The sequence below is a fragment of the Pochonia chlamydosporia genome, chromosome 6 (genome assembly GCF_001653235.2).
Source record: "Pochonia chlamydosporia 170 chromosome 6, whole genome shotgun sequence".
Lineage (NCBI taxonomy): Eukaryota > Fungi > Ascomycota > Sordariomycetes > Hypocreales > Clavicipitaceae > Pochonia > Pochonia chlamydosporia.
The window spans coordinates 1,938,520-1,948,974 of record NC_035795.1 but is presented as its reverse complement, the minus strand read 5'-3'; the positions used below and the strand labels follow the sequence as shown (position 1 = coordinate 1,948,974).

At 50.3% G+C, this 10,455-nt stretch overlaps 2 protein-coding genes across 2 annotated transcripts; both read right to left on the bottom strand.

Moving 5' to 3' along the window:
* Nucleotides 1–684: 684 nt before the first annotated feature.
* On the bottom strand, nt 685–2,254 carry VFPPC_14511 (mitogen-activated protein kinase sty1; the record flags this gene model as incomplete). Its single annotated transcript, XM_018292279.1, has 9 exons — nt 685–763; nt 823–1,006; nt 1,064–1,142; nt 1,218–1,574; nt 1,633–1,732; nt 1,788–1,831; nt 1,896–2,025; nt 2,093–2,140; nt 2,199–2,254. 9 exons carry the CDS (start codon nt 2,252–2,254, stop codon nt 685–687), a joined length of 1,077 nt encoding a protein of 358 aa, XP_018140656.1.
* A 4,282-nt stretch (nt 2,255–6,536) lies between these two features.
* Nucleotides 6,537–9,676, bottom strand: VFPPC_16421 (glycogen phosphorylase; the record flags this gene model as incomplete). The annotated part of the gene is made up of 6 exons (XM_022429018.1): nt 6,537–6,947; nt 7,010–8,101; nt 8,163–8,669; nt 8,725–8,990; nt 9,054–9,374; nt 9,517–9,676. The coding sequence occupies 6 exons, from the start codon at nt 9,674–9,676 to the stop codon at nt 6,537–6,539; spliced, it is 2,757 nt and encodes a 918-aa protein (XP_022284209.1).
* Between the last annotated feature and the right edge of the window lie 779 nt (nt 9,677–10,455).

Here is a 10,455-nt window from a genome sequence, read left to right as displayed (position 1 = left end):
AGTATTGGAACGAACTACATCATATACGAATTATAGACAGGGCTGGACCAAAAAGATGTAAAATTTGAATTGGACTGATTTAGACTGAAAAAGTATCCTCCATTGCGGGTTCGGAACGGATTGATGGTTCTAAGAAGGAAACATTAGAACATAAGAGGACTACATTCATGGATTTACGGCTAAAACATGGGCCCATACAGATTGATACCGATGTTGTGCATAGTAGGCAGTGAAGGTACAAAGGAATGCAATCCATCTACAGTGCAAAAGTAACTGTCTGCCCTTTACAGCCCGTGCTAGTTTGGATCGAGAATTTCATGACAACTATTGTATTTCTGCCTAGCTCCGTGCTGTTGAGCATTTGCAATCATTGCGGAGCGTGTACAACAAACAAAGGACTAGTCAAAACATGACTGCCCTCCCACCCACCAGTCTCCTAAACGCCATGAATAGATATTAATGAAACACCTCGTTAACGCATCACATGCACACATCCAGCCTCCCTCCCTTTTCCTGCATCCTTCATACATCGCCGGTGTGTATTCTGTACTCCTTGGTGTGCCCGTGCTCGTGACACCGTCTTTCACCCCAATGCCTGTTTTATGCTGTTGTTTTCTCGTCCGGTAAGGTATCCAACCATTCGCTTCTTCATGCTGGCGTAGAGAAATCGCTTCGTTTACTCGTCTATTGCCCGTTGAACTCTTGACCCTCCATGGTGGCAACACCGGCCTCCACGTTGTGGTAGTCAAGAATTTCAGAATACCTGCATAGTGAGTTAGCCCATCTGAACCAAATCTGCGGAAAGAGCGTCAAATATCGTACATCATGATCTTCCATGTGTCAACGGGTAGGTCTGCGTCGTTGAAACTCCAATCAAACTTTTCCTCGGCTACAGGCTCGTCGGTCGGGTCGTGATATGGGGCAAGATATTCATGCGCCAGAGCTTCGGTAGCTGTTATCCGTTTCTTGGGGTCAAAGACGAGCATCTTCTCGAGCAAATCGATCGCTGCATTGATCAGTTAGGCCAGCGTCACAAATTGTCATCTTGGGTAACAATTCTTACCAGGAGCGTCAGCGTTCTTAAACTTGTTCTTCAGTGGCTGACGTTCTCGCTTGGGCAAAGATTTGACGAAACGTAGCGTCTGAATAAAATGTCATTAGGACAACGGCACATGAGACAACGAAGCTGAGGAAAGAGCCGCCGATAGTGTACTTACGTTCTCACTAGCAATAGTATTAATAACGTCATCAGGCGGGGTTCCCAAGAGCTCTGTGATGATGGAGAACTGATTGACATGGTCTTTGCCGGGGAATAGCGGCTTGCCCTCCAGCATCTCAGCGAAAATGCAGCCTGCACTCCAGATATCTACTTCGACATCATATTTTTGCCACGTGAGCATGATTTCTGGTGCTCGGTAATATCGTGTCGAGACGTAACCCGTCATTTGAGGGTCTTGAATTCGCGCGAGTCCAAAATCGCAAATCTTCAAGTCGCAGTTTTCATTGACGAGAATGTTGCTAGGTTTCAGGTCACGATGGACAACACCAGCCGAGTGGACATATTTCAGGCCTCTCTGTCCAGGTTGTCAGTCAACTTTTTCAATCAAACATTGCCAACAATCCACTACACACCATGATCTGATACAAAAAGTACTGGATAAACTGTTTCTCAAGTGGTCGCGAGGTCAAGAGGCGGTGTAAATCTGTTCCAAGAAGCTCGGTGACAAAGTAGCTAGGTCCAAGTTAGCACCCCCGGCTCCAAACTGGCTTCGAAGAAGTGCACATACATGTCTTCCAACGGAGAAATGAAGATGTCACTAAGTGAAATGACCTATGCAACATGCATCAGTATCCTAAGAATTCGTAATTAGATTTAGCATCCCACGCAGGCATACATTTTCGTGTTTGAGGTGCTTCAAGAGCTTCAACTCGCGGTATGTTCGCTTTGCGAGAACCGGAGTGCTGAACGGCTTCATAATCTTCTTGACAGCGACATTTTGGTTTGTGAGCTGATCTCGTGCAGAGCTGTTGGGAATCACTGGTTAGCCAAAGCCGCGTTGCCATGTTACGGCTGCTTGATGGGCTCACTTACCAAACCAAACCAAACGCTCCCATACCAACGGGTTGGAGGTCAGAATATCTACAACACCTATCAGCATACGGAAATGATGTTGCTATCGCCGATGGCTGCCACCTACCTGGATGTAATTTCGAACGTCGTGCCGAAGATTTGGGCGCGCACGAACTCGGCCATTGTTGCGGTTAGCACGGGTGGTCGTTGCTTTCTGTTCCGGTCGGAATGGCGGGGTGAGGGGTGGTTGTGATGGATAAAACGAGAGTCGCTGCGATGCTCGGGATGCAAAGGCGGGAAGCAACTATCCGCAGCGCTTGAATAATTGACTGATTGGTTTCAAATGCACGCGCTCCTGATACGAGATGTTGTGTGCGCAAGCTGATTGCGAGAGTTGGAATATGGTTCGTCGCAGAGGAGAGGCAATGTTGCGGTATGGGCAGATGAGCGGGGCAAGCTGAGAGAGCAGAGGTCACTTGCTCGGTTGTTGCGTTGTATCCGCTGAACAAGACTGGAGAGAGTTAGAAACAAGAATATGACCTGAAATCACGAATAGCGATTGCAGTCCAAGGCGCTGTTGGCGAGAAGGATCAAATTGGAGGCAAGTTGAGTCCAACAGGTGGAAGAAGCTTTGCGGTCTGGCTGGAAACAGAGGAACAAACTTGTGTCTGGTCCGTGAGTGGGGGAATTGAAATGGACATGGACATGGAATGGCTCTTGGGCTCCAGTAGTCCAAGTCCAGTGGTATTTGCAGCGCCACCAACTCTCCGCCATTGATCAGTCAAGTGTCAACCCACTGGGGACCCAGTATCAAGTAGTAGCTCGAACGATGTCGGTGAGTGTCTGGTCTGTCTGATGCCATAAGGGACAGGCATTCCTGTGCCTTTGTGGATCGCTGCAATAGAGTTTCCAAGGTTTGCCTCCATGCATTCCGAGATGCCTGACACTCTGCTCACCATTCACTTGAACAGCTCAAAGCAGCATCATGACTTGTAGCAACATCAGAATGCATGTTTCAAGAAGCCACTGGAAAGATGCAGGAATGCAATCCTACGCCGCGGAAGCTGTGTAAGGACTCCAAGTTGCGTCCGATCCTGCACAGAGGCCAAAACGTGGAGGGGCAGCTTAGCATGCAGACGAATGAAGGCTCAAGGGGTTGATGCTTGCCAGATGGGTTGATGCAAGAGGGTGGGACGAAACGGAGAGCAGGCGCAAAGAAACTTGTCTCTTTGTCTTCGATTCCGTCCAGAGAAGCAAGATGTCGATGGACTGATGCGCGGGCTGGGAATCTCCTATCTCGTTGCTACTCACCTGTTGACGCAGGGAACCAAAGTAAAGGCGCGGGAGTTGTCGATGTGGGAAATCGAACTGCGAGTATCTTACTTTAGTCTGGGTTATTAAATTGAGTTATTTGATAACGGTGCGCCGTCAAGGGAAAACGAACCAGACCGTTGGGAGTTGGAGTGGCTAATAAGTAGTGGCCGCGGTATTGAAGATCTGGCCCTGCAGCTGGCGTTCTAGAACGCAGTGTGTCGTCGAGAATTGTCGATTAAGGTGCGTGACTGTGGCAAACAGGACCACGCGCTTCGCAGCACGAAGAAGCTGAAAGGCAGTATAGAGTTCTCGAACAACTTAGAACAATTGATCGTCGGCACACTTTTTCGTCAGAAATGAAAGGATAGAGGAGGAGAAGAAGAAGCACTTGTCGTTCGGGTCGGAGGGAAAATAATGTCGTAATTTTGGATCCAACTCAGTTGGGCTTTGTTCACGGGAACAAGCCAGGATGGAAAAGAACTTAGCAAACAGGACCAGGATCAGGACCAGGGCTAGCAACCAACTGGATAGGACAGGACAGAATAGGATAGGGAATGAGACACCCGTATCGTTGTCAACGACCTGGGGGCTTCTCCCTTGACTTTGTAGACCGCGGCGGTGTTAATTGATGGGCTCGGAGCGGGCTCCGCCAGAGCCAAGTTGCTGGTAAAGGTAGGCAATTGGCTGTGCTCTCGTCGGGGGCGTGTGGTGATGGTGTGTCTATGGCTGCGGTGTGGTACGGGCGGGCACTCTCTCAAGTGGATGGCTCAAATGCTCAAAGTGGATGATCGATCGAGATCCCAGGTACTGGAGCATGGTGATGTGGACGTCGATGCTGACCATGCTAACTATCGCGTCGACCATACGACCATACGGAGCATAAGGGATGAGGTTCGAAGCAGACAAACATCAGGTATGCGCCAAGGAGCGCGGAGAAATGTAAATAAAGACAGCGTGGTTTCGCTAAAGGGCACGACGACAACAAGACAGGCTGAGACTGTAAGTTGATGATATGGCTGGGTAATGATTTGGTGTGTATGGAGATGTTTTGGTCTTTGCAATTTGATGGCCACAGCCAAATCCCTCCATACATGCAAGCAATGTCTGGTGCCTCTTGTCTTGTTACTGCCGACCATCGCACTTTCCCTTTTGATATCACTTCGAACGGCAACTTTACCCACATAATATCTGCATTCATATTCCACGCTCCAACCATCAGGCACTCATTCAGTTTGTCGTCGTTTTCTACATCTTCCCACCTCCATCCCACCCACACAAAGCAGGTGCCTGAGATGTGTCCATCAACATCCATACCTACCTACCCAGGTAGCAAAAGATAATCCTGGGCACCTGAGCCTCCGCGCGACAGCCGAGTCTCCAACCCATTCCTTTTGGAACAGCAGCCGGTGCGGGTCAAAATCCCGAAACTGACACTCTACACCAAAGGATCCTGACGATATTCAAGCCATCGACGTTGGAGGCTGAATAGCCTTGTCCAAATCTGAACCCTTGGCTCGCCAACGTAAAGCTGCAAGATGAATAATTTCCGTTACAGACATGGCCTCTCATGCCATAACCTTTAGCTGCTGCAACTTGTCTGTCACCATCGCCCTGATGAAAAAGCCACCTCTCTAAGCTGGATACAAAGTGCTCTAAACAAATTCGGTTGAAATGAAGAGGAAGCAACGGGGCAACTAAGTTGACCCGGTCAGGTTAGTAGCAGATCACTCCTTCGGTTGCGATGTCAAAAAGTCCATCTTCTCTCGAAATCTGCAATGACTTTCCCATCAGACATGGATACTAATCTGGAAAACTTGGCTTTGCCTAGCATCCGAGACTAGCGGCGAGCTTGGATGGTGGGCATCCAACAGTCAAAAGATGAGCATCTTGCATCAACAGGACGCCAGTAACTCCGAATAACCAAGTGACACGTCAATTTCTCTCGCAAATGCGTCGAATGTTCAAGAATCATCTGCGCGTTACCCCTCCCCCGCCATGGCAAGGCACGGATGACCTGGCCAGAAAAATTGATGCAACTACGTCATTGGCGTTTTGCCATTGATGTGAGAGCAAGGGCACGACTCGAATAATCAGGGATTTCTGCCTCTCCTGCTCTCGCGCCATACGCCCCTCTTTGTCGCCAGGACGGCTAGTCTGACGACAGAAAGAACCCGCATGTCAAATTATGGCATTTTGTGTTCTCCTCGGTACGCTACCATTCGTTTAGCATACACTTTTGAGACTCGAAAACAGGGACTTGACTCCAACTGGATTGGAGGACAGTTACCGTCGCTACGGACCCCAAGACCCCAAAGAGTAGGCGACCAGTACCTTGTCTCTTCCAAAGCCGCGCTAGAATCCATGTGGTCTCGTCTCCATTCTCGTCCAGGGTCTCGGGGATCGGGCAAGCCTAACACTATCTTAGCGTAGAGCATGTCTCTAAGCCCTTAAGACTCGATGGCGAGCTACTTGTTCTCTGCTAAACGACCACTCTGTCGCCCGATCTGGTTGACACCATCCTCCATCGATAGGTCAGTGCAAAATCGGCGCAGCGGGCCGGCCAATACCCCTCTGGCCTCTGGGTCTCAAATTTTCAGGACAAAATGCTCCGGCGCCAACAGCGCCCTCGAACAACCCGATGGCACCCCAAGAAACTCGATTCCACCAAGTGAAAAAGTCGTTTGGGACGAAACGCTGCATCACCCCATTTCAGGCGCTGTCTGGGGAGTGTTTGACCGGTTTTGCATACCGCTTCTTTGGAAACCCAATAGAGCAGGGTTTCCTTGAGCAGCCACACTGTCGTTTTGGAATCGGGTTTGCCCGTCCGTAGCATTCTGCACCATCGACTAGAAACCTGGTGACGTAGTTTACAGGAGGTGCCGGCCGAGCTACAATGTTGAACTTGCATAGTAACTCAAAGACACTCGGGGCTCCTAAACATGCAACATTTCGAATTACTATCACACCTAGTATTCAGAGCACACTTTGCATACTCAAAACGATGCACCAACAAAAAAGGACGGCCATCAACATTGACAAAAAAGCAGCTGCGTCCGAATGTTCCTCATGCAATTTCGTATATCCCGCCCTGTTACTAACCAAGACCAGTCCGGTGACGAACCGTTCAAGGATAACCAATTCCAAACCATGGCTAGTTTCTCTCAACAACTAGAGGTTCAACATTCCAAATCTCTTCAGCATACTCGTTGATGCACCGATCGCTAGTGAAGAAGCCCATACAGGCAACAGATCTGATGCACTTGGCAATCCACTCGTCCTGGTTGCGATACGCCTTGTCCACAAGGTGGTGCGTCTCGATGTAGCTGTGGAAATCGTCCGACACAAGATAGTAGTCTCCGTGCTGGCGAACCGCGGCAATCATGGCGCTGAAGTCGTGGGGGGTGCCAAAGGTGCCTTTTTCAATCTCGTCGAACACCTTGTCGAGATCAGGGTCGATAGTGTGGGCACCGTAGGTGTGCGAGTGGCGGAGGTCTTCGACATCTTCAGACAGATTGCCGAAGAGGAAGATGTTGCTTTCACCGATTTCGCGAGTGATTTCAATCTGATGCTGTTAGGATCTGAAGCAGAATATTGTGAGCGGAGTGGGAGATTTGGTAGACTTACGTTGGCGCCGTCTAAAGTACCAATGATGAGACCACCGTTGAGGACAAACTTCATGTTGCTCGTTCCAGATGCCCTTTGAGAATTGTCAGTAACAGCTTCGCCATCGTGTCCCCCATTCTCTACAAAAGAATAACTAGTCGAGATGAAGGGGATGGAAAGTTGGAGATATACGTACTCAGTTCCAGCCGTAGAGATATGCTCGCTGATATCCGAAGCAGGACAAATCATCTCCGCCTTGCTCACGTTGTAGTCCTCCAAGAAAATGACCTTGAGCAAATCGCCAACATCATCGTCCTTGTTGACCACGGCGCCAACAGAATTGATCAGATGAATAATCTGCTTGGCCATCCAGTACCCTGGCGCGGCTTTACCACCAAAGATGCTCACACGCGGCATCTGCGTCTTTCTCTCCTCCGGCGTCATAGCCTTGAGCGTCAGGTACCGATGAATCACACCAAAGATGTTGAGCTGCTGGCGCTTATACTCGTGGATACGCTTAACCTGCACGTCAAACAAGGCCGCCGGGTTGACAACCACGCCCGTAGTGTCCTTGATGTGTTTCGCCAGACGCACCTTGTTGGCGTACTTGATCTCTGCCCACTCTTTGCGGAACTGCTTATCGTCGACATGCTGCTTCAGCTGACTCAGGAGCGTCAAGTCCTTGAGGAACTCATACCCGCCGCACTTGGAGGCGATGAGCTCGGAGAGTCGCGGGTTAGCCTGGTGCAGCCAGCGACGGGGTGTGATTCCGTTTGTTACGTTTGTGAATTTGTCGGGCCCGTAGATTGCAACAAAGTCCTTGAAGATGGTGGTCTGGATGAGGTCGGAGTGAAGCTCTGCCACGCCGTTGACCTTGTGGGAGCCGACGATGGCGAGGAACGCCATGCGCACCATCTTGGGCTGTGATTCTTCAATGATGGATACCCGGCGGAGGATGTCTCTGTCGTTGGGGAAGGCCTTCTCCACGGTCTGCAGGAAATACAGGTTGATGTCGTAGATGATTTGGAGGTGGCGCGGGAGCAGGTGCTGGACGAGGCCGACGGGCCATTTCTCAAGAGCTTCAGGGAGGACGGTATGATTGGTGTATCCAAACTTGAATATTGTTAGTTCCCATTTCGCCCGACAGTTAGAGTCCAGTATAGAATCAACTTACCGTGCTCGTCACAATCTCCCACGCAACATCCCATTCCAAGCCTTCAATATCAACCAGGATCCTCTGCAACTCCACAATCGCCAACGTAGGATGCGTATCGTTCAACTGAATAGCCACCTGGTCGGGGAACTCCCTCCACGGTCTCTTGGCCTTCTTGAACCGCCGCACGATATCGTACAGCGACGCAGCGACCCAAAAGTACTGCTGCTTAAGACGCAGTTCCTTGCCACGCTCAAGGTTATCATTCGGGTACAACACGGCGCTGATAGTCTCAGCACGCTGCTGGTCCGCCACGGAACTCTCGTAGTCGCCGCTGTTGAACTTCTGGAAGTCGAACTCGCCGCCAGACGCTTTGCTAGACCAGAGACGAAGGTTGTTAGTTGTGGGGGTGTCGTAGCCTGGGATGGGGACGTCGTAGGCCACGGCTTGGACGATTTCGCCGCCTTCCCAGACGGAGACGGTTTTGCCATCGGCTGTCTTTTTGTTGACTTGGCCGAAGAATTGGATCTAGATATACAACGTCAGAGGATTTTGGTGAATTTAGGGGGTGAAGGGCACATACATCGACAGTTACGTCGTGACGAGGAAACTCCCAGGGGTTAAAATCCAACCAGTAATCAGGCACTTCAACCTGGTACCCATCAATAATCTCCTGCTTAAAGATACCATAGCGATATCGAAGACCGTAGCCCCAGGCAGGAAAGTTCAACGTAGCAAGACTGTCGAGAAAACAGGCGGCCAGGCGGCCGAGACCGCCATTTCCAAGCGCAGCATCATGCTCTTGCTTGATGACATCTTCGATTCTGAAGCCAAGATCCGACAGACCATCTACTCCAATTAGTCGTTCGCCCATATCGTGACATATAAGCAGAGAAAGGGGGAGACACAAACCCTTGGCAATGTCCTTTAGACCAACATTCAGCATAGCATTATCCAACGCTCTGCCCATCAAAAACTCCAAACTGAGATAGTACACCCTCTTCGTATCGCGGTACGTCTGGCGCTGCTGCGTCTTATTCCAGTGTGTGACGAGGCGGTCACGAAAGGCAAGGCTGGTGGCTGAGTACGCGGCAATCTCGTCGCAGTTGAACATGCTTCGGGCGAGCGTGGTTTCCACATGGCGGACGACTTCCTTTTCGAATCCGTCCTTGTCGGTGAAGCCGGTTATTTGGTTTCGCTGCCATGCCTCGCGTTGGGGCTCGGGGATGGAGGCTGTAAGCTTGAATTAGCTCTATACTTTTGTTTATGAGTCCGTTGCAGCAGAAGAAGTTCCGTAGACTTCGTGCATATCGTGTGAAACATGAGCCATCCAACCACACTACCGTCTTCCCTGCAGCATGTAACTGTAACTCACCCTCTACACTCTTAATCTCCCCGGCTCCGAAGCCCGTGAAAGTCCTCTTGTGCTTTGGACGAGAGATTCCCGCAGGCCCAACTCCACCCGTAATGTCCACAATGGGAGCTGAAGTGGAGGGCCGACGCTCCCTCGTGGGCAGTCGCTGTTCAGTTGCCATAGTGTTTCAAAGCGCCTGTCTGGGAATCAGCAAAAAGGATTATTCAAAACGAAGCTTGCACAAGATCCAATTGCATCTGACAGTCTCGTATTTATACAAAAGGAGAAATATATCCCGCACTGGGAGGGGGAGAAGCCCAAAACTTACCTCGAAGCTTACCCGTCAATACTTGTAGTTTCCTGTCAGTGCAGTACGAGGAGAACAGCTAGCTATGGTGGGGTGAAAGCGGGGTGAAGAGGATCAACTGGATGCGGTCCGGATCCAGACTGCAACCTGAGGAGGGGCGTTGTGCACATGCAGGCTGAAGGAGTGGAAGCTCCAAGGCAAGGCAAGGCAAAGCTAAGCTTCAAGCTCCCCCAGTCAGCTCCGTCGACGATGTCGCTTCAAGTTCGACGTTTGGCCGCAAAAAATGAAGAGAATAGACGCAAGGAGAAAACAAGATAAACAACCTGACAGTCAACTCGAATGTATTGAGTGAATGGGCCAAGAGAGGCGGAGGGAAGGAAACACAAAAAAGCCAAGGGCAACCGCACCACTCTCCCATACATATACTTTGCATTCCGTCATTGTGGCCTTGTCCAGCAGCAGAGCCATGCGTCCACGTCCGTCCATGTCCCATCAAGCTTTTTGCTTCCAGATGGTCTCGCCCTGATGGACCTGAACCTGGTAACGCCATCTTACAGTCAAGTCCAGTACCAAGGCCGTTTCCTTCAAAATGGAACCCGGCTTCTCCGGTGCGATGCTGTACATGTAGCTAGGTATGCAAGTTGGCTGTCTGT